This window comes from Copidosoma floridanum, unplaced genomic scaffold (assembly GCF_036245765.1).
Source record: "Copidosoma floridanum isolate Cflo_tuat_1 unplaced genomic scaffold, Cflo_Japanese_pri ptg000022l, whole genome shotgun sequence".
In the NCBI taxonomy this organism is placed as follows: Eukaryota; Metazoa; Arthropoda; class Insecta; order Hymenoptera; family Encyrtidae; genus Copidosoma; species Copidosoma floridanum.
In genome coordinates, this window is record NW_028321899.1 from 4,717,561 (window position 1) to 4,740,975 (window position 23,415).

Sequence of the window (23,415 nt, forward strand, 5' to 3'; positions counted from 1 at the left end):
ATTAATCACCTAACTAATATCATACTTATCATACCATCGGCCCAATGAAATAGCAACAGTGGAACACCTTCTCATTAAAGTTGTCACCAATGATACATTGGTGCCACTTATCACTGTGTACCCGCTCTCCAAAGAAGACTTCATATCTCAGGTATACACTCCTCACCGGTTAAGCCGCTGCTTTCTGCCGAAGCATCGGATCCAGGCTATTTAGCGTCCCTAAAAAAGCCCCATGTTTCAGGGACCACTCTTTAACGGTAAGGTCGGCGTTCCCTGTTTGGTGCCAGGTATCAGATTTGCTCATCCCCACCTAAAACACTTACATTGTTTTGTATTCACCCAGGCCTGAAAATTAGTGGGACAAGAAAAAAAACTCTGAAATCTGTCTGAAGAAAAATGCCATGAAAAAACCTGCCCCAAAACAGCTGGGGTTTCATAGGAACTTTTTCTAATGAAAACAGTTTTTGGAAAATTTGCAGTAACTTAGAATCAAACCCACGATCCCTAGAACGGTGTTGTACCAAGCACGTTTACCACTGAGCCAGCACTGCTCCTAAGAATCCCTTTACTTTTTCTACAGTTTTTCTGTGGATTTTGGCATGCTCAAAATAGTATAACGTTGTTTGTTTCACTCCACCTTTTTCAGGTTTTGAGTCACTCCAAAGACAAAAGTGCCGAATGTATGTTTTTTCACACATTGAGGTTAGGGTAGCTCAAATTTCTGACGTGATTGAGCAATCCCATAGCCAAGTCTGTGTAACTGATCGTCATGATTTTGTATAATATCAATTACCATTACAATTTATGATTAAAGACTATTTTTTGCATGTACTATTTTGCACTGTTAACCAAAGCATTGTGTATAAAGTTTTTGTATTTTATTCTGAACAATTAAGATGTAGCTAAATAAAATAAGCTGCAAGTGAATTGAAAATATATAATGTACTTACACTGATCCCAATGCTTAAAACTGAGTTCGGATAGTTTAATGTATGTAATGTTTTATATGATCCAGTATCATGAATTTTAACATGTCTATCTAAAGATCCTGATATTATCACTTGACCATTGGAGGCTACTTGAAGACAAGTAATTGTTTTATGATGTTGAGATATTTTTGCTAAAAGACGACCATTCGTTATACAATCCCATACTTTGATTTCTGTTCCACCTGCATAAAAGTATAAGTAGAAGATTTAATAAGAATAATACTACTATACTACTATTAAAAAAAAAAAAAAAAATTAAATCACAATGTGCAAATTATATAAGAAATTATACTTTACTATAAGCCAGGATGAAGGCTTACTTTACAAATGATTATTATTTTTTACCTAATGTCATACATTATTTTAAGACACACCCTCACATCAACGTTTTTGACTAATAATAAGTTTTTGTGTGCTCTTTCGTACAAAATTTTTTTATAATTTATAAAATCTTTCAAACAACTTGACTACTTTATTTATACCTCATTTGGTATTCATACATAAATTTAAAATATTCTTCCACATTTTTCTAGTTTTCTTTCAGCTAAAGCTAACTTTTTATGAGTTCACAATATGGTGTTAGTATCAGCTTCCTATTTATTTTATTTTATAACATACTACTAGTTTTTTTTTATATTTAAAATAATCTATTATACTTCTACAACAATGAAGTTTTCCCATTATTTCTTATATTTATGGTTTGTCTACTCTGAACTCAGTTATCAAATTTTTTTTCTCAATGCAGATTTCTCTTGATATCACTTTTTCTGTCCAGCAAACTTCTACCAACCAATCCTCAAACTGCTCCAACCTTTATCTTCAAGTCCTTTAGTAAGGTAACGGGACCAGTTTTAAGACACTTGTAAAATCTGTCCCTATTATAAGACAATCATTAATCAATAATTAAGCTATTTATGTTACCTAATTTTTGAAAACAAAAATTTATTTAGAAATTTTATTACTTTTTCTTCATGAATATGACAAAACAGGGATGTTTTGTAGTTTCGTTTTTACGTAAAAAAAGTTTAAAACATCTATGTCTTATAAATACGTACAAATAGAAACATAACCTTAAAATCGAATGTACCAAATTATTAAACACCTAAATACACTGAATTAGCATTGTGTCTTATAGTTAGGGACATATATTCCAATTTTTTAAGACACATGTCTTCTAAATAGGGACATGCGTAATTTTATTAACTATTTTAATTTAAAATTCATTCATAAGTTGAATTGCATTTGTAAATTTGTATTTTTATTTGGAATAGTCATATATATCTATGCTAATATAAAACAGCTTAAAAATTCCTTTAAAATTAAATTTAATGACAAGTATCGAAAACACTATTTTTCGGGTGTCTTAAAACTGAACCCGTTACTTTAAACAAGTAGAGAAATTTTTCTGGGACCATTCAGATGTACCCCCTTTACCACGCACCTCCTTTTGCACTCGATAAACTTGAATCTGTACGGCTGTAATTGGTTATATTTTTAAACAATGCCTGGCGAGTCGTGCTTTTTGTTGTTGAGCATCTTCCTGTTGTACTTAGGTATCCATACAAACGTTTTTTTTAATATAACATTTATAATGTACCGTAATTTTTGATTAAAAGGTAACCTAAATTTGTTTTCCATAAGAGACCGTGTTGAACTGACAATATTACATAATTTTTTTCTTGAAAATTTCCCTGGTGAAAAGTCTAAAAAAATTCATGTGCACTCCTGATATGCTCAAATACAGCATACATTTTTTTGGCACCATTCTACACTTCCAACTTTTCTCCCAAGCCTCCTTAAAGCCACATAACTTGTATATTTAGCGGCAAAACTTTTTGATGGTCTGTAACATCCCCGAGCCACCCTTTGTGAAATAACGATCTCAGTGCATGATAGAAAAGTATAATGAACACGGATTGTGGTATTAAAAAGTACTTATAGATTTTTTAACGGTTCATTCAGTACCTCAAATGTATTGAGATGATTATTTCATAAGTCCATTTTATGAGGGATGGCTTGAGAATGGTGCTTACGGTCCAAATGTTTTACTGTAGGTATTTTACAGTTACTAGGCCCCAACATATCTTAAAAACGAAGCCGCATTAAAATTGTTTTATTTCAACTATTTTTTCACACCATTTACAGAAATTTTGGCTTAATTGTCGACATTCTGTTGCCAAATTAAAACGAAAATGTCCATACTGAAATTTTTTAACACAGTTTTTTCGTCAAAGTACAAATTAAAAGAAAAAAAATTTATTCTGTAAAATTCGGTCATTATTCGCCCACGGAAAAATGGATTACAAGTTTTCCTGATACTACTTTAGTCGGTATGTAAAGTACTCAAAGTTATTTACACCATCAAAATGAAGCAGCTCAGTAAATACATTATTCAATTTTGCTCTTCTTTTCTTATGTCTAAATGGGTCTTGATTACACCTATCTATGATGTGTATCATTATACAAAAAAACACGATAGCAACTACCTAAAAAGTTTAATAATTACATGACAGGAGGTAACGAAAAAACCATTTTTTGAGCATGCTCTCACCAATACTCTTTCCTACCCCCATTGTTATGCCTATAAAACATTTTAAGCTTCCAGTCCTGAGTCCTTATGTTAAAATCACCCTGTTTTATATTTTTAATTTAAATAGAAAAATCTGCCTCTATAATTTATAATACCTCTCTGGAGGCATAAAAATTATACACTGACTATACATGTCACTTTCTTCCATCTATTCCGAGATAAGTTAATTCTGATTTACTAACTTAGACAAGCCCGATATTAAAAACACTTCAATATTTTTATATTTATGCTAATTTTATATATAATACCAGTATCAATAGATATAGTTATAAAAAACTTTAAGTCATGCAGTGCTCCAATATCTAACTGAGAACTTGCGCACACTTCACCGCAGGAAGTCTTCCATAGACCAAGTATTTGCGTGCCACCCGAATGTCCGAAGCTCAAGACACAGCGCTTAAAGCCCAAAAAACATGGAAACCAAGTACCTAATCCCCAATAACCCAATGCGCTAAAAGTTGATTTGTGCTATTTAGTATAAAATACGCTCTGTAACTAATCCCAAGTAATTAATTTCAATGAGCCTAACAAACTTACTGGTATTTAAACAACATTCTTCCTATTTACTAGATAAACAAAATCCTAAGCAGCTGATCTCTAATGATACAATGTGCTCACTTTTAAGCATTTTTTTTAATTAACTAGCATAGAATCCCAGGAAGCTAAGCCTCAGTGACCCAATGCGCTCACTTCTTGGCACTTTTATTTTCTAAATAAACAAAATCTCGAGCAGCTAATTCCCAATAACCCAATACATTTGTTTGTCTTCATTCTTACATGGTACGTGAATTTTTATACGCAGTACATAGATATGCAATCAAATCGATTTCAGTGAAAATCAAAACTAATAAAATAAAAAAAAGGAAATTTCAACATACTATAGAGAAGACTGAATCTATAAAATCATGACTTCGCACACTTAGAAGCTCTGCTTCATAAATTGAGAAAAAAGGGGACATCTAAATGAGTACAACTTATGCTAAATTTCGAATAAAATTCAATCAACAAAAGCATATATAAGTAAATGTTCAGCTTTGGTTCATACTATAAACATATGTTAGCTTTTAGTAAAACAGATCGTGTAGTGTGTGAGTTAAATAGGACTTTGTGTTGGACCTTAAGGTTGTGAGTCCGAGACTCGAAGTAATTGAAAAAAAATTTTTTTTTCGTATTTTGCAAGATACAGATATTTACTTATTTATAAATAATTAACTATAGGATATTCATTTATCAAGTATTTTACAGTTTGATACCCTAACCCCAAGTAACTCGAAGAACATGATTGTGATACTTGTGACTCTTGTGATATTAATAATAAGTGGATTTATTTAATAAATAACAACACACACAAGCAAATGCTTTGTTATACTAAGGACTACATGCTTGAGATGTTGGTTATTTAATTATCGAAACAAGCGTATTGGGTTACTGGACTAAGATTTTTATGCATGCAAGCTTTAATAATTCATGAATAAGTATATATGTGTATCTTATACTAATAAAGGAAAAAAAAGTGACCTCAAGTTTTAAACTCACAACCTTCGGCTCCAAAACAAACTGTGTATTTTATTTAGCTAACACACTACACGACCTGTTACACCAAAAACTGACCTATGTTTATAGTATAAACCAAAGCTTAACCTTTACTCATATACGCTTTTATTAATTAAATTTCATTCTAAATTCAGCATAAGCTGTACTCACTTAGATATTCCACTTTTCCTCAATTTATGAAGCTGAGCGTCAAAATGTGCGAAGTCATGATTTTATAGATTCAGTCTTCTCTATAGTATGTTGAAATTTCCTTTTTTTGTATTTTATTGGTTTTGATTTTCACTGAAATCGATTTGATTGCATGTCTACATACTGCATATCAAATTTTACGTAACATGCGAAATAGTATATAAATGACAAGGTATGCGATTACATTTAGCTCTTAGAGATTAGCTGCTTCAGATATTGTTTATTCAAGAATTAAAAAAAAGTGCAGATAAGCGAGCACATAAGGTTTTTGGAAATTAGCTGCATAGAATTTTTTTTAGGGTTGACTTCCACAATAAAACACCACTTGGATTTCTTGAGCAAAACTTTTCATTCATATATTAATCAATGTTTCATCTTATCTTGGAGACCTTTTCACGACTCTCTCTTTTTTACGCAAAAACCTCACGCACTATAGACCAACAATTATATTTTATAGAGAAACTATGTTACAAATACATGGGAGAACTCTATAATTAACCCTAAACAATATGATGTTAGTATAACACGAGCAAGTGGAAGTTATGAAAGAGTCACTTTCCAATTGCTTAGAGTTTTGTTTATTGAAGAACCAAAAGTGCAGACAAGCGAACGCATTGCGTCATTTGGGATGAGCTGCTCGAAATTTTGTTTATTTAGGAAATATAAGTACAGACAAACGAGGGCATTGGTTCATTGGAGATAAGCTGCTTAAGATTTTGTTAGTTTGGGAAATAAAAGTGCAGACGGCATGAGGACATTGAAAATTAGCAAAAGTACAAAAAAGAGAGTTCATTGGGTCCTTAGGGATCAGCTGCTTGGAATTTTGTTCATTTAGTAAATAGGTAAAATGTTATTTAAATACTAGTACCTTTAATGGGTTAATTGAGATAAAGTACTTGAGATTAGTTACAGACCGTATTTTACACTAATTGTAAGTGGCACAAATAAACCTGCAGCCTACTAGCTTATCAGAGATTAGGTACTTGGGTTTAATATTTTTAGGCTTCGAGCGCTGTGTCTTCAAGTTTCGGACGTTCGGACGACGCGAAAATATTTGGCCAATAAGAGACCTTCGATGCAGAAGTGTACATGAGTTCTCAATTAGATATCGGTGCACTGAATTATGTTTTCGTTACTAATATCGAAAAATTTCTAACAATAAGTTTTTGACATTGAATTTTGGGAAATAAATTTAGTAATCATACACATGTAAAAATCATTTAAAAACCATTTTTTCATTGTGTTATTAGTACAAAAGTTAAAAACACGAGAAGAAAAAATATTACTATAAACTATTTACATGTGCTATTCTGCCAAAAAATAAAAAACTACGGCTGCACTAAGCACAACATAATAGGTTAAACGTATGGAAACGATATAAGCCTTCCAAATAAGAAATAGAGTTAATTTTTTTTTCAAAACTGCCAAGTGATTGCCTATATACGTTAAAGAAGACAATTTTTCGACAGAAAAGTTTAAAATTGAATTCTGGAGATTCTCGCAAAGTATGATTTCTGATAGCCTACCAAACCCATCAGAAAGTGAGTTTTACTTGGTTTTGTTGTATAAATAGTAAAAAAAAAACTTATATGTTTAGCTTAAAGTCCACCAAACCACACGTAGAGCAAATTTTATCCCATTTTATAATGAAAAAACGATACATCGTTGAAGCTCAAAAACGCTATTCCTCATAGCCCTACCTAAAGCGAATTTTACCATGTTTTTTGGTGCAACCGTATGAACAACTCTGCAGTTTCTATTGCCAACACTTTGAACTTTGAAGTGTTTATTTGACTACCCCAACCAAGTGTCTGAAAAATTACTCCAAATTTTGTGATCAATTCATAATTTACACCTGTTCTCTGAGGTGTCAAGTCCGAATCGCCTAGAGCCTTCAAGAACCTTCTAACTGTAGTACCATCGTTAAAACTTGCAGAATCTTCTGTTAGATACTTCACAAGTAAACCTATTTGTTCTCAAAATGTTTTTTAGATTTTTTTTTGGCTAATTTTAATTTCGTTCTATACTTATCAGATATGACTCTTTTTTCTATCATATAATTTAAAAGCAATATAGGGATTAGACTCTATAAATTATGTTTGTGCACACAAATTTAACAAACCATTTTTTAATTTTCAACTATTTCGGCTTTTTTCCTTAAGTTATTTGGATTATTCGTTCTCACTGGAGTTTTCATATACACTAGTGAAGCTTCACCTCCCTGCGCGCTTCGCGGGTCAACCACTAAATACTCTATCTTAAAATAAGAGTTGTGTAAGTTAATTAAACTACTTTATTTTTAGTATTAAATTATGAGTCATACGATTTTATACTTAAAAACTAACGTTAATTACATACAAATATTTTCATGAAAATGCATCGAATTTTTGGAACAGAAATTTAATCAAAAAGTTTTGTAAAAATATATGATAGTTTTGTATCAATTGAATTTGAAAATTTAAATTTAACGTGGAGTATTGAAAATAATTCAACAGTTTGAATTTAACACTTTTTCTCTAGTTATAATAACGGTAAGCATTACTGCTTGGGATTAAACCTGCATTTAGATCTTAGATAATATGAAAATGTTAACTATAAACATCTTTACTAAACCTAAGCCTTGATATTACGTATGTTCAAATTATTCTGCTAAAAACTCGCTATATGCTATTCTGTTTTTCTTTTAATTTATGTAAACAATAGCTTACACTGCTTTGCGTAGCAGCTCAAGTTCACACGTACAAATACTCTACATTCCTTAATACATTGTACGTCTACATGTTCACATACCTTTTGCAAGCTTTTGCTGCTTTGCTCGCTGCCAAGCCCTTTTGATCATATAATATAACCAGTCTGCATATGGCTCGTCTTAAGAGCACATCTTTTTTGGCGACACTGAGCATGATGTACGCTCAGGTCAGACTCATTAGCTTAGTCTTATCATTATAGTTGTTAATAGATTAAGTTTTATTCAGTCATCGAGTTTAAGTTATTTGTCCGTTTCATCTCTCGTATACATAAATTCATACAGCCCACTTGTCTTGATATTAAACATTACGACTTATTACAATAATGTTGGATTTGAAAAAAACTAGAGAAAATTATAAACAAAAATTATTTTAATTTAAAAAAAAGAAATTGTAAGATGGTATAAACTTTACAATTTCGAATGAAAAACAAAAAATTTGTAGTGCCACAAAGAATTAAATAAAACCATAAAACAAAAGTTCAGGGGAAAAATGTGTCAACAAATTTAATAGATACAAATAGAAATGTTATAAACAAAAAACAAAAAATTTAAAAAAAAGCTATTTAGGCGAACGTTTTTTCACAGAAGTGAAGTCATCATACATATAATTGACTGTAAAAATGATAATAAGAATTGTTTATAATAATTTAAGGTGTCATAAACCAAACTTGATTTTGAATTTTTAAATTATAAATAGCATTTCTTTTTCACTCAAGATATGAGCACTTAATGATGCAAAAGAGAATAGATTGTTGTAATATCGAATAAAATATTAAAAATTATTATCATTTAGCAATAGCTGTTTTAATTTATAATGATACCGACTTAAAGCAGGTAAAAATATTCTTCTACGTTTACAACAATTAAATTTTTGTTTTTAACTTTGCCAAACTTTGCCACAACAAAATATGCTTTGTTAATATTCCAAAATACTACTGTTTTAATTCACTAACAAAAACTTGTGTGGAACAAGAAAGAGTTCAAAATAATTTAACAATAGGTCAACTTAACATAGCGTCTCCTAAGGACTCGGAGCGTTCTTATTAAAACTTGTTTTATATGTATACATATATATAATAGAGTTGTAAGAGTTAAAGCGAGGTTTTGCTGTTAGTCTCAAATTTTATTCGAAACAATATTATCAATTTGAAATTTATTTTCTGATTCAATTTGGATAAAAATTTTTTTTGGGTTTCTACATCTAAACAATGCAACATTTAATTGCCCATGAGAAAATCATGGTCTTCTAAGGTATAATCCTAAGGCATCAAAACTTTGACCTTGAGATTTAATAATAGTCATAGTAAAAGGTAAGGTAAGTGGAAATTGTTTTCTGTACAATATAAATGGCAGCGAAGAAGAATTGTTTATATTTAGTGTTATTCTTAGAATAAAGACTTTATTTCCTTTTTTTTCACCTGTGATTATTTCAGCTTCGATGTTGTGTTTAAATAATTTTGTAATTCGTAATCTTGTACCATTGCAAAGTCCTTCAGATATGTCGTGTGGGAGCACAGCCGATCCAACATGGATTGCCTGGTCCAAATTAAAAAGGGATTAGGGCAGAATAAACAAAAAAAGGGGGGAGGGCTCACGTAACAAGAAATCAATCAAAAAAATAGATAAAATAAAAAACAGAAACAAAATTAAAATCGGGGGGGGGGGATAAATATAAATTAAGGGAAATAAAATAAAATAAAATAAAATAATAAAAAAAACAAGTTGAGAATTCAAATATTGGTAATAGGGGGTTATGATGCGTTGATTACTTGAAATTGAACAGAGGTTAATAAATAAAGAAAACCAATTTAATGGGAAAAAGCCAGCGGCATAAAAAACCCAGATTTATTAAGAAACGAAGACAAATACAAATTGATGAAATTGATAACTAATGAGATATGAAAATGCGGAATTTTAAATGCGGACTGGTCCTGTGTGCGTAAATCCGGATGTGTATGATTGTACGGAAGGACCTACTGGTAACGACTTCCGGTGTGTGAGTATGCGAGGAAATAATGAAGGCAGGAATAGGATTCCCTTACAAACCGGCGGGCCCTGCTCAGTCGCACGAGTCAGCGCAAGGCAGGTGAAAGCGGACCGACGTCCAGAAATGTGGAATTCCCCCTTGCGACAATTCAGACGCAGCTGGCGCTGCGATCGATGGATCGGGCGAGGAGTTAACTATTCCGTCTCAAGAGGCGTACAGGACTAATGACGCGAACAATTTTATGCGAGAGGACAGAGCGATAGCAAGTTGGTTGGGTTGGCGAGGATGTAGAATATGCCCTGGTAATAGTAGCAAAAATGGCGGACTACAGAAAAGTAGAGAGAGAGAGAGAGAGAGAGAGAGAGAGAGAGAAAGAGGGAATGTACAGCCACTGGGAAAGGGTTGAATGAAAATGTGGAACGTGCACGAGCGAGAAAGAATGGGAAAATGGATGAAATGAAACTAAGTATGTAGAATGTAAAGAAATTGGGAGATAGCAACAAGTAGAAAATAGCTTGAGAACAAAGGTGAAGATAGTATAAGGTTGAGAGAAATATAGATATATATTGAATAGGAAAGGGTTAGAGAGAGAATGTCAAAAGTATAGGAGCAATAGATTAGCAGAGAAAAAGAGGGAGAGAAATAGAGGAAGACGTGGAAAGGGGTTGAGTATGCGGAGAATGTTAGAAGAGAATGTGGGAAAGATACAGAGGGAGGTTAAATGATTAAAAGTATAAAAGCGAGTATAATGATAGGATGAGGTGACTTAGCATTAGCGTGATCCTCTGGTGGGAAGCGTCTGGTACAGCCGTCGACTCCTGGTGTACGATGACCTGGAAGCGAGAAGGCAGCAAAATGCAGGCGTTGGTAGCAGTGGAGATGCGTGCGGTTAGGCATGCAAAAAGCAATAGGGCGAGAGAGCGCCGACAAGCATACGCGTAAGTCTCGACGCCCCACCCACTGCCGCTCGTACATTGGCCAGCCGCGAGCCAACCAGCGATGAGCTTAAGCGGGCGCAGAGAAGACATAAGAGAAAAGGTATATTTGAGTTGAACCGTATACGAACGCTCCGTTTGATTTCCGTCTCTCGACGGAACAAGATACGTTTAAGTTTCGTATTAACATACCAATAGCGTTAATTTTTAAATTCAATTCGTGTGGAGCAAAATCTTCTTTAATACTATTTAAGTATTATGTAGGGAAATAAATATAAATATTATCGTCTGATTTATTTACTACTTTGTGAGTTGCTTTATCAATACTTTAATACGTTACTAATGTTCCTACCATATTATTTAAAATTTTTTTGTTCAAAACATGCGTGTATTCATTGTAAGATGCTACTATAGCTTTACATATAAAAGAATCATTATCATTATTAAAAATTTTAAAACATATATTATTTCTTCTCCATGTCGAAGGCATTCTAAAAGTTTTAATTTTGCCTTCTCCTATATCCAGTAGCAATTAATAAAATTTCTTATTATTCGAACGTAAATTATTTTTAAACAAAAAATATTAAACAAAGGCCAAAAACTAGAAAATTTTATGGTTTCTTGAACAATAGTAGTTTTGCTTCCGTTTTTCACCACTGGGAGAATTTGACGAAAGTCTCTACCTAAAATTATTATTTTATTTCCAAAAGGTTTATTACTACTAGATAAATTTTTTCAAGTCCTATCAAAGATTTCTAAACGCTTTTTTCGGTATCATAGAAGCTTCATCCCAAATAGTTACTTCTGCATTACGTAATTTTCGTTTATTTGGCTCAAACTGGAAGAACGCACTTTCTATAGTACGTAAGTCTAAAGGAAGTCTGAAAGTTCTGTGAGTGGTCATTTTCTTTGGAAGCAGAATAGAAGCAATACCTGTCCAAGCCATTGTAAAAATTTTTTTATCAATTGATATAAAATAATAAATTAATGTTTTATATAGAAACGTTTCTAAGATCTACCAGGACCATCTATGAAAAAAATGTTTTTTTCAAATTTCATTGTTTCTTGAAAAATAGTAGTAATAGTAATTATTTTCTTACACAGATCTATCTCCAACTTTAAATTTAGACTTTAAATTCTATGTAGATGTAAAAAAAAGAATTTTTTTCGTTGCAATTTGGGAGTCCAATTCACTGTCACATTTTTGTTTAGACATTTTGTCACTTTTTAAAACGAATTTAACAAAGTAAAAGTAAACGAAGAAAAAAATACCAATGAGCCAAAATTTTAGTTATTAAAAAATAAAAGAAAAATAACAATTAACTAACGATACTGTTAAAACAAAATCAATTTGTGATTTTAACCATATCGTAATTTTTTAATTTTTGACGATATTCGAAATCTTTCAATACGTTGTCGTCTCCAATACATAAAAATTAAGCATTAGTCAGGGAAAATAAAAAATAATTGTTAAAAATTAATGTAATTAATTATGAACAATATACATTTATTACATCCATTAATTTTAAGTACCAATTAATAAATTCTTTTTTTTTCTATACTTCGTAAATCCATATTTGCAATTACGGGTGTTGGTGCGCAGAGCACGCAGGGGACAGAGATAGTTATAAGAGTTTAGAACAAGGTCTTAGAAATATCTATTGACACATACAGGATAGACAGGTCATTTAAAAAAGGTGGCTACTAGAAGGAATCATAAAGCTCACCAAAAAAAAATTGAAGGGCACATCTCTTTTTCTGTATAAACCTTACTACGTTTATTTAAAATTAGCAGCTTGTTCTTCATATTTCCTTAAAGCAGCCCAGTAATCATTTCCCAGCGTATAACATGTATTCCCGAGTATTTCCGAAAAATGCCGTAATCTTCTAAATTATGTCAAATATACTTGAACATATTTTTTTTCACACTTATAATTATTGTTAAATAACGATTAATGTCATTTAAGTTTGTTTTCAGCTTCAAATCAAAAACTAAAAACTGTGGACTACAGTCTCACGCTCCTTCACAGGCTGCGGGACAGCAGATAGTCCAACTATTTGTTTGTTTAAGAAAAGATTAAAAGGAAGGAAGAAGTAGAGTGTTGAATATAATATCCAGATTAACTTACCTTTCTATCCGCTAATTATCAGTTCTGACGACCTGCACTTTCTCTTTCCGTCGATTTATGATTATTTATTTTTATATTTATTTATTTGTTATTTATTATTTTATAATAATTTAAATTCCTTTTCCAATTAGTTTTATATCACTTTATTTGATATTACTAGTATACATATAAAATAAAACAGAAAAGGAAAAAATAGACGGAAAGTCTGGTTAATCTTATAAAATTAATTATTACGTCTGCACTTGATGAGCGGCAGCGGGCTACTGACTAAAACGCCGCGCAAAGAAATGCACCTTGCACGAAGTTTTAGTTAAACTTCTTTGTCTTACTTGCTATGGGGCCGGTACTTGCTGACTTCATGTGTTTAGGCTTCATGGCTCGCTTCGGTTGTCACTTGACACTTCCAAGAGCCACGAAGTTCACAGTCAGCTTTGTTAGGCGACGACTCTCGTTGAGTATGACTCTGTAAAGAGTCTTAAAATTTTATCATTGGGAATGAAATATAACAGGATAAAATAGAATAAAGATAAAAATTTATTAATTTACGCAAGTCGTCACCTAACAGCCTCCCCTTCTTAAAACTATCACCGTCCTCGGTGAATATATTATATTATATTATTTTATTGGTTTTTTTTTTTTTTTTTTTTTTTTTTTTTTTTTTTTTTTTTTTTTTTTTTTTTTTTTTTTAGTTTATATTTATCTTATGAGTTACATAACATAAACATTTATGAGTTACATAACATAAACATTTTACAATAATCCTTATAGTAATGTAATAAAGTATTAATTTACAGAATTATTATATTTGTTTCGGGACTGAGAGAAAGGGAAGGAATGGATTCGTGAATATTACATCTTCTACTTCTCCTTGGCCCCTGATTTTGTGTTGTTAATTACTAGTCTATCAAGTGCATCAAGATTTGCTGACACTCCCATCTCAAGGCATAGTTTATAGTGCCAGTCGTATTTTACCAAGTTGATATTTTCCTGGCATGATGGGCAGATCTTTTTTAATTTCATTTGTGTTTTGCACAGAAGACTGTGCACCTCAAGATGGCATTTGGATATTAAATTTCCACACGATGAATGTGTTATTATTTCACGGTTTTTTGGCGAGTCTTTTTGGGAGTAATTCGCCCCATACATTTTGAGTCCTTTGAGGGCCCTTTCCGTCGATTCTTCGTTACAGTATGTAGCGAAGCTTAGGTATAACTGTCTTCCATCGTCGCGTTTGACATCTAATGGGTAGTAGTTTAAATGGCTCAAAGGGCCAAAGGTCATTAACAACCGGGTGTATTCATCCGGATTCATAATGGCCGGTACCTTAGATACTACTTTTCGTGGAAGTGAGTCATTGTCTTTTGGATCGTTATTTATTTTGATCGTGTTTTCTGTTTTCGGGTTTTTTGTGAATACATTTTTTGGCTGCTGAGTTATGCAATACACTACTATTTGGCGCATGTTTTCTGCCCACTCAGCGGATCCATACGTTATATGAACGGGAACAATATCTTCCCGTGTTTGTTTTTTGGTTGAAAAATGAATATCTTCTATTGGATATTTGTTTTCGAAAAATTCAATAATACAATTTATGTTAATAGGTTTTTTTAAAATGACGCTTATTTTAGTCCCGGTACGATTTACTCTTACAAATCGTAATATTGGACTAAGCTCTTCTTCATTAATTTTTTTAAAGGTTTTGACTTCCTTCGTTGATTCTACATTCTTAGCTGGTGCTTCGATGTTTCGTAAAGATGATTTGTCTTCTATTTCTATGGTCGTTGTATCATTTAAGGTTGCTGCAGCAACTGCTGCATCACATAGTTGGTAATATTCGACCTCGTAGCTGGTGTATGGGACCGAACATGGCTGTTCTTCTAATGATAACATCGGACCAAATTTGTTAAGCGATGTTTCCAATTGGCGCTTGTCAATTGGTTCTTCGGTCATTATGTTTAATTAACGTCCATTTTCCGATATATTGTGGACCTTGACTTGTCTTTTATTTGGCAAGGGGACAGGTGCCGTTGACTTTGCCCAATTCCTCTCGTCCGATACATTCGGCAATGAGTCGAATAGCTCCTGTAGCGTTGGCGCTGCATTTAGGTTATCAGCCGCTAACGCTGCCTCCCGTGGTGAAAGGAATGTCACTTCGTAACTTGAGTACCCCATAGCACAGGGTTCCTGTTCGATGGACCTCACTATCCCGAAGTTTTCCAGAATTTTTTTTAGCATTAGCCTACTATAATCCCCCTGCAGCAGTATGCTAAGCTGGGATCCATCAGCCATTGCTTCTATGATATTAGCGTTTTGTTTGTCCATTGTGTGTGTAATTCTGCAAACGTAAATATGATGGATGTTGTGAGGATCATCACTTGATACTGTACATGTATGAGTGTTCTTGTAGTGTACTTCGTGTTGTTATTGTTCGTAAGTGATGTATGGAATGCAGATATGAGAATAAAATTAGGTTTATGAAACTATTGGATAATGGGTAGGGAATACATGGATAGATACAATTATTACTTATCATGCTATGCCGAAATATTTGCGTATTTGTAATACAATTGAATTAGTAGTTTTAATACATGCTAAAGCTTAATATTACAAAAGAGGAGAAAAAAAAATTTGACAATAGAGTAACATACAGCTAAAATAGAATACAACATGCGCTTTTAAATTTAAAGCTTAATTATTATTATTTTCATAATTATTATATTTATTTATTTATATTTATATTTATATATATATATTTTTTTTATTTTTTTATTTTTTTTTTTTTTTTTTTTTTTTTATAACTAATAATAAACGTACTTCATATAAATCCTAAAGATAAAATAAAAAAATAAAGTGAAGTTAAGAAGAAGGAATATGTGAAAGAAAAAAATTGATTTTACAAAGCTTAAAGTTAAAATCTTAGAACTAAGTGATGTGTATTCGACGTAGAAGGTGGCTAGTTGAATGGTAGGGTTCAATTATTGGGTTCATTTTCTGCTACTTTTGATCTTCTCTCGTAGATCAACGGTTTTGGTAAGGATTGACTTCGTTTCTGTAGTTTGTGTACAGCGTTGTCTTCTGCATGTAATCACATGTCTGTGGTAGGTCATTAACTCAACTTGTTGTTGACATAATTGGTGAGTCAATTTTCGGTTCATTTTGTATTTTGTACTCCTTTTAATTGGTTCAGCGTACTTTGTGCGATATTCGGGTTCATCGTTCTGCAATGCTAAAATAGCGCTTTTAGGATCCATGTATTTTACATATCCTTGGGATAATCTTCCCCGCCGATCTCTAACGGCATAACAATATTCTAGGGTGCCAAATTGAGAGAAATGATTAAAGAAATCTCTTTCTCTTTTCTTTTCTTCTATATCCCATGGCAGAAGACACATAAGTCTTTTTGGATCAATGTTTGGTGTATCATTGTCGTTTCTTGATGGTGTTGGTGAAGAGATCTTTTCTGCTTGACAAATAGTGGATTTCATCTTAAAAGGAGAAAGTGCTTGAACTTCTTCTCCTGTATTTAGTGTTTCATCAGTTACTTTAGTAAATGAATCACTATTGTATTTGGCGGTTATAGTTCGATGTTCATAACTATGTAAATCCGTAAGTATGTGCATTTCCTCAATATTTCGTTTATTTTCTAATTGTTCGATAACTTCATGTAAAGGTTGGTTTATGTTGACTCTAGTCTTTATTGTTATTTCATATTCGGGGTTCATTGTTCTACCTGGAAGGAAAATAGTATCAAATTACTATTGATTTATGAGTCCATTTCCAGTTTTTGGGGTGTATGGCGTGGGAGTATCAAATTCCGTGTCTTCATTATAGGTCTAGCTTTAGATGATTTAGGTATTTTTTGTTTTTCTTCTATTTCAACATACAGTTCAGTTGCTTCGTGTTCATTTGGTTCTTGTTTTATGGTTACTCGGGGTTCTGCGTTCAGGGGGTTGATGGTACGTTTTATAAATTTTTTCGAGAATCTACGTTTCATAATCTTCTTGAAACAGCTTCTTGCTTTGCTGATGAGTATTGCTATTATAATCATAATAATAATAGCTTCAAAGACATTTCGTATTAAAGAAAAAAGAGAAGTTTGTTTTTCCTCCAACTTTCGGGTCCGTATTTTCTCCATTTGATTTATTATATTTTGTACATTTAATTCTTCATCTGTCCATGCTTGTTCATTAAAGTTTAATTCTCGAATCGATTTTATAGCGTCATGGAAGTCATCAGTGTCTTTTAAGGGTTCATGCAGTACTGTTAAGTTTAAGTTCACTTCTACCTGATAGATATATTGTATTTGAGTGATAATCTTATGTTCACTGGTTAAGGTTAATCTGTGAGTTTTTCCCGTACATCCATCATTCATTCGTAGAAGACCTATACCTTTTACTCTTTCTTGTTGATCCATTTTATTAGGACAGATAATGTTCAATTGTTCTTCATTGGGTGTTGAGAATAACCATGAACTATCAGCTGGTAAATAAATCCATTGGCTTTCGGTTTTCGGCGTAAACATAATTTCACAGTATTTAAATACTTCTGGTCCAGGTCGTAATAACATAAGAATTTCACATTCGTTCATAGAATAAGGTTCCTTCAGCGGTTCCATAGCCGAGCATATATAACCATATACCGTCTTATCGCATTGGTTAAATGTAACTTCGTTTAGTCGTAAATACGAATTATGGTCTGCTGCTACTGCTAGGTAAGGGTACGACGGTTTTATGTAGGCAGATCCATTTTGTCCAGATTGGGGTATCATGACTGGATGTAGTCTATAAAGATTGTAAGGGGTTCGATCTACGAGTGGCAAATGTAATATTACCATGGTTCTATTTTCTTGATGTACAACATCTAATTTGCTTAGGGTACTTATTTCACCAGCATAAAGGTTTTCTATTGGTGCTACAAATTCTAGATTTCCCGCAAGGTTCTTTACATCCCGGGCTACTGTTCTAAATATATTTGGAGAAAATAGCTTTGGATGTGCTTGACCTCTTTGTAAATCATGCAAGATGTCAATCAGATCTTCATGGGAACGAATAATGTGATCTAGGGTAGCCTCAGTTCTTCTAAGGTATGCTGACAAATGAATCAGATATCTGTCAAGAGTAAAATCCTGTCCTGAAGTCAATATATCAGCAACTTGTTTTAAAATATGCTCATGGCGTTTCGTGGTATTGTATAGTTCTTTGAATGCGGCTGCAAAAATATGGCTATTTTGTTCGTACAATTTAATATATTCTTTTTGATTGGTATCTAAATTGTTGATGTTAGTGTTTATAACGTTAATATCATCTTCTGTGACTAAGCCGTAAAGTCCTTTAGCAATACTCCCAATAATTCCAAAAGGTATCAGTCTTTTTGCTCGTATGCTGGGGGGTGGAATAATGTTATCTCCTGCATGGATTCCCACAGTATTTATTATGTTCAATAGTGTTGCTTTGAGGTTTGTCAATCACTTTATTTTTAAATTCAAGAGGTCCATTTCCATATACCGAGTGCAATTAGAATAACCAAACTGTACAATACAATATCGAAAAGTTTCGTTTAATCCTTGAGTAGGTGTTTGTTCCAATATGAATTTATTAACATCCAGCCATATCACAATCTTCCAATCGGCTCTCTTAATTTTTGTTATACCGATTCGTTCGTAGTATATTCCAGGGTTTTTTTCAAGTGGTTCTATGCTATAGTTGCCATGATTAGCATAGTTTAAATCTGCGCGGCCTTCGAACGCTATTGTCATTAAGATGGCCAATATAATTTGCATCGTTGTGTTTTTTTCTCTGGAAGACATGTAGAATATGTTTCTTACAAGATATTATTATCGGGGAACTAGCTTTAATTTATCTGTATGTTTGCGTATGGTTTCACCATTGGTTTTTTCAAGTAACACATTATTTCCCTCTAAAACTGTTCTAACCTTTAGGGGTTCATTATAAAAGCGATCAAATTTATGGGAACGCACTTCTTTCTTTACCCAAACGTAATCTCCTGGTTTAACATTTAGAGGCTTTAATTTTTTATCATATCTTGTTTTTGCTTGTACTTTCATCTTTATTTGTTGATTTCCTGCCGCAATTTGCATTTCTTGAAGTCGCCTTATAAGATCTTGTAAATATAGTGGGTATGTTCGTAATCTTTCATCTTTAGGTATCTTCAAGGGCAACCTCGCTACTCTCCCGAATACTAGTTCATAAGACGTAAAATTTGTAGCTGCATGTACACTCGTGTTATACGTGAAAGCTGCAAATTTTGCTAAGTTGTCCCAGTCATCATATGTTTCAGAGTAAGTTCGTATAAAGTCAGCTAGGGCAGCATGACTTCGCTCTAGTGATCCGTTTGTTTGAGGGTGGTATGCTGATGTAGTTAGATGATTGGTTTTGATGGTTCTCATGAGTTGTTCCAATAAATTAGACATAAATGTAGCATGTCTATCTGATAGAATTGCTCTAGGCGCACCATAAACTAATATTAGATTTTGTACGAGTGCATCGGCAAGAGTGCTAGATCTTAGGTCTGGTACAGGGACTAATATGATATATTTAGTCAAATTACACTGTATGGTCAGCAAATGGCAATTACCATTGGGTGTTATTCTTAATTTACCAACGGTATCGATGGAAACCTTATCGAAAGCTTCAATAGGTGTATCTGTAAGTACCAAGGGCTCTCTTGTTTTTAGTCGTTCAATTTTTTTCTCTTGACACTTGCTGCATTTACGTACATAATTGAGAATATCATTTCTCATTCCGGGCCAATAAAACCGTTCTCTTATTTTCCGGTAAGTTTGGTTTATTCCCTTATGTCCTCCAACAGGGCTGTCATGTAATGTTTGTATTATTTCATTACGTTCTTGGATTTTCAGAAAATCAACCTTACCGTAACAGACAGTAATTTGTATGGGTGTTTTATCAAAAATTGTTAATAACGTTTCTGTTATCAATCCAGGTTCTAATTTGTCTGTAAGATCTCCCCTTCTTGAAATTCGGAAGGTTTTAAGATTTCGTCTCAATAATATTTTTTTGAGCGATTTAAAAGCTTTTGTAAGACTTTCTGAAGATACTAAATCAGTCGACGTTTCATTAATAACGATTGATAGTATATTATGTCCTCCATAAGGTGTTATTAAAATTTGGCCAACTCTTGGTTTCTTCGATTTCAAATAGCTAAAGTCCAGTGCACCTATCGATCTCAACAGCCTTGAGACAGATGTGACTGGTTGACAATCCTTGCTAATAAAATGAACTATATTGTCTCTTTTGTATGTAAGGCAATATCTGGTGGTAATGACATTGTTTACTAGCTTAGCTCCATTTTCATTCTTATAATTATCAGTACTACTGCTACTATCACTAAGACTTACATACACTTTTCCGTGCTGTTGTTTGTATCGATTGATGGGTTGAAAAGAGTATAAGTCCGATAGTAACATGAAATCAGGTGCAATAGTTCGATTCATTGATTTATTTTCATTGCAGTTTATTTGTTTGTTGTTTTCATTTAAGTTATCCGGGGTTTCTTCTGTTATTTGTTGCAAGTCCGGCGCTTTAGATCGTCTGTTTTTTGTAGTAGCAAAAGTACTCGTTTGCGTCGGTGTGCTAGAACTTAAGGGTGTATTTTCCTGAATACGTGGGGTAATTGATAATTTTCCACTTGTCCTATATTTTCTTAAAATTTCTTCTTCATCGAATAGGGGTTCAAGACCTGTTGTACGTCTTGATATATCCGCAATTCTTTCATCTAATACAGAATCATCAAAATTATCAGGATCGTAGGTGTCCATTTCGGTTAATATGTCTTGAATTTCGGGGTCCGGTTTATCTCCATCAGAAAATCTAGTTACTGATAAAAAATCGGCCTGTTCGGGCTCATCATCGTTGTTAGACTTGTCCAAATATTCTTGAAGGCTTTGGTTAAATCTCTTTGTTAACTCTTCTATTTCTTTATAAGTAACTTCATCAGTATTATTTGTCATAGTTTTAGGTTGGTCTTCAAAAACGTCATCATTTGAACTTTCGCTAAGTGAAATTGGTGTAACGGAAATTTCAGTATTTGTCATATCTGAGTCTGAATCAGTATCCGTATTTGAGTCTATTTCTGTTTCAGTCAGTTCTTGCCGTAATCCACTTCGTCTAGGGTCATATACTGGTATTTGAGTATCTTCTCTTGACGATTCTTCAGTATCGCTTGGGTCATTTTCGGAGAACATACTTGTTCTTGACGATGCACCAAGGTCAATTATATCTCTAACTGGTAATTGTGTCATTTCCTCATTTTTGGAACTATTATGTTTTATTTCTGTAGTTTCTAAATTCGTATCGCTAGCGTGTGATGTTGAGGCTACTGATTCTGAAAAATTCACTTTTAATGAGCTAGAGTCTTTTGATGTATTTTTAGTGACATTTCTTAATATATTCGGTTGAGATGTAGATGATTTCTGTGGCTGTGGAAATGTTTTTGTTCGGGTTCTTTGAGCAATCACACTATGATCTAATTTCGGCCGTTCTTTGTTTGTTTTTGAACCAAGGGGTCGTCCAGGACCCTTGATCAACTTAGGTTCATCTGGTTCTGATTTGGTCATGCTTCTTGGTTTTGTTACTCCTATTATTTCCTTCGAGGTTGTTGGCAATGCTTTAGGTTTGATCGTCGTTAATTTGGGTGCTCTTACTGTTTCTTTCTTCTGACTTTGTAATTCTGTTTTCTTCTTTTCCTCTATTTTCTTTCGACCCATCATCATAACTCTTAGTAATGGTAATCCATTGTTTATATTATTTTCTGCATAAAGAAATGGTCCTACTGGGTTTCTAGATAATGCATCAGCGTTGGTATTGAGTCTTCCTGGTTTGTATTTAAAAGTGTATTCATAGTCGGTGAATTTAAACATCCAGCGCATCAAACGCTGACCTGGGTCTTTTCTTGTATGCATCCAATTCAATGGCTCATGATCGGCTACGAGAACGAATTTATTACCTAATAAATACGAACGAAAGTGATGCATTGCATATAGTGCGGCTAGACATTCCTTTTCAGTCGTGGAATAATTTATTTCGGCTTTATTTAAAGTTCTTGAAAGGTAAGCGACAGGATGGTCAAACCCATCTTTTTCCTGACTCAATACCGCTCCAATTGCATAGTCAGATGCATCTGTTGTTAACTTGAATGATTTACTAAAGTCGGGGAATTGTAAAATAGGCTCTTGGCATAGGTGATCCTTTAGTATTTGAAAACTCTTTTCCTGCACTTCAGTCCATTCAAATTTTTCTCCCTTTTTTAATAAATCTGATAATGGTTTAGCTATTTTTGAAAAATCTTTAATAAAGCGTCTATAGTATCCTGCTAGTCCTAAAAATTGTCTAATATTTTTCATAGTTTTTGGTTGAGGAAATTCTCTAACGGCTTGTATCTTTTTAGGGTCTGGTTCAATCCCTCGTTGACTCACTATATGCCCAAGAAATATTACTTCTTTTCGCAAAAATTCAACTTTATCTGGTTGGAGTACCATGTTCGCTGATCTTAACCGATCGAAAAGTAACCTAACTTTACGCTCGTGATCTACTAGATCTTTTGCGTAAATAATAATATCATCTAAATACACTAGCATTTCAACATTCAATAAGCCTCTCAATATGAGATCCATTAGTCGTTGGAACGTGGCAGGTGCGTTTTTCAGGCCTTCGGGCATTCGTCTATATTGGTAATGTCCATGGGGTGTCGTAAATGCTGTTTTATACTTATCATGTTCATCCATGGGGATTTGTTGGAATCCACTTGCCAAATCGAAAACTGAAAAATATACGGCTCCTCCCAACTGGTCCATAATATCTGCGATATTAGGCAATGGATATGCATCACCAATGGTCTTTTTATTAAGTTCTCGGAAATCAATTACTACCCTCCATCTTGGGTTTCCCTGGCTATCAGGTTTTTTAGGGACAATCCAAAGAGGTGAATTATACGGTGATGACGAAGGTTCAATTATTCCATCGTTAAGTTTCTTTGCTACGTGTTCCTCTAAAACTTTTCTATGTACTGGTGGGTGACGATATTGTTTAGTGTTGATAGGGATGTTATTTTCCGTCGGGATTTCGTGTGCGACGAGGTTAGTACACGGTAAAATGTCTCCTGGTAACAAGAAGATTTCTGAGAATTCAGAAATCAATTGATATATTTGGTCTCGTTCTTCCAAGTTTAAATGACCGGTGCGCACGAGTCCTTTTAGGTCGTTTATTCTATCTCGTTTATTTTTAACAATTGGTCTTTCATGTTCGCTGCTAGTATCGG

The 23,415-nt window shown here is 33.2% G+C and overlaps 1 protein-coding gene across 1 annotated transcript in view; it reads right to left on the reverse strand.

Annotated features, from left to right (window-relative positions):
- The window catches only part of LOC106645770 (U3 small nucleolar RNA-associated protein 15 homolog), a 194,316-nt gene that overhangs the window by 51,374 nt on the left and 119,527 nt on the right, over positions 1-23,415 (reverse strand). The window contains exon 3 of the mRNA XM_089594983.1: positions 951-1,171. Coding sequence (XP_089451109.1) covers positions 951-1,171 — 221 coding nt within the window. The remainder of the gene's footprint in view (positions 1-950; positions 1,172-23,415) is intronic.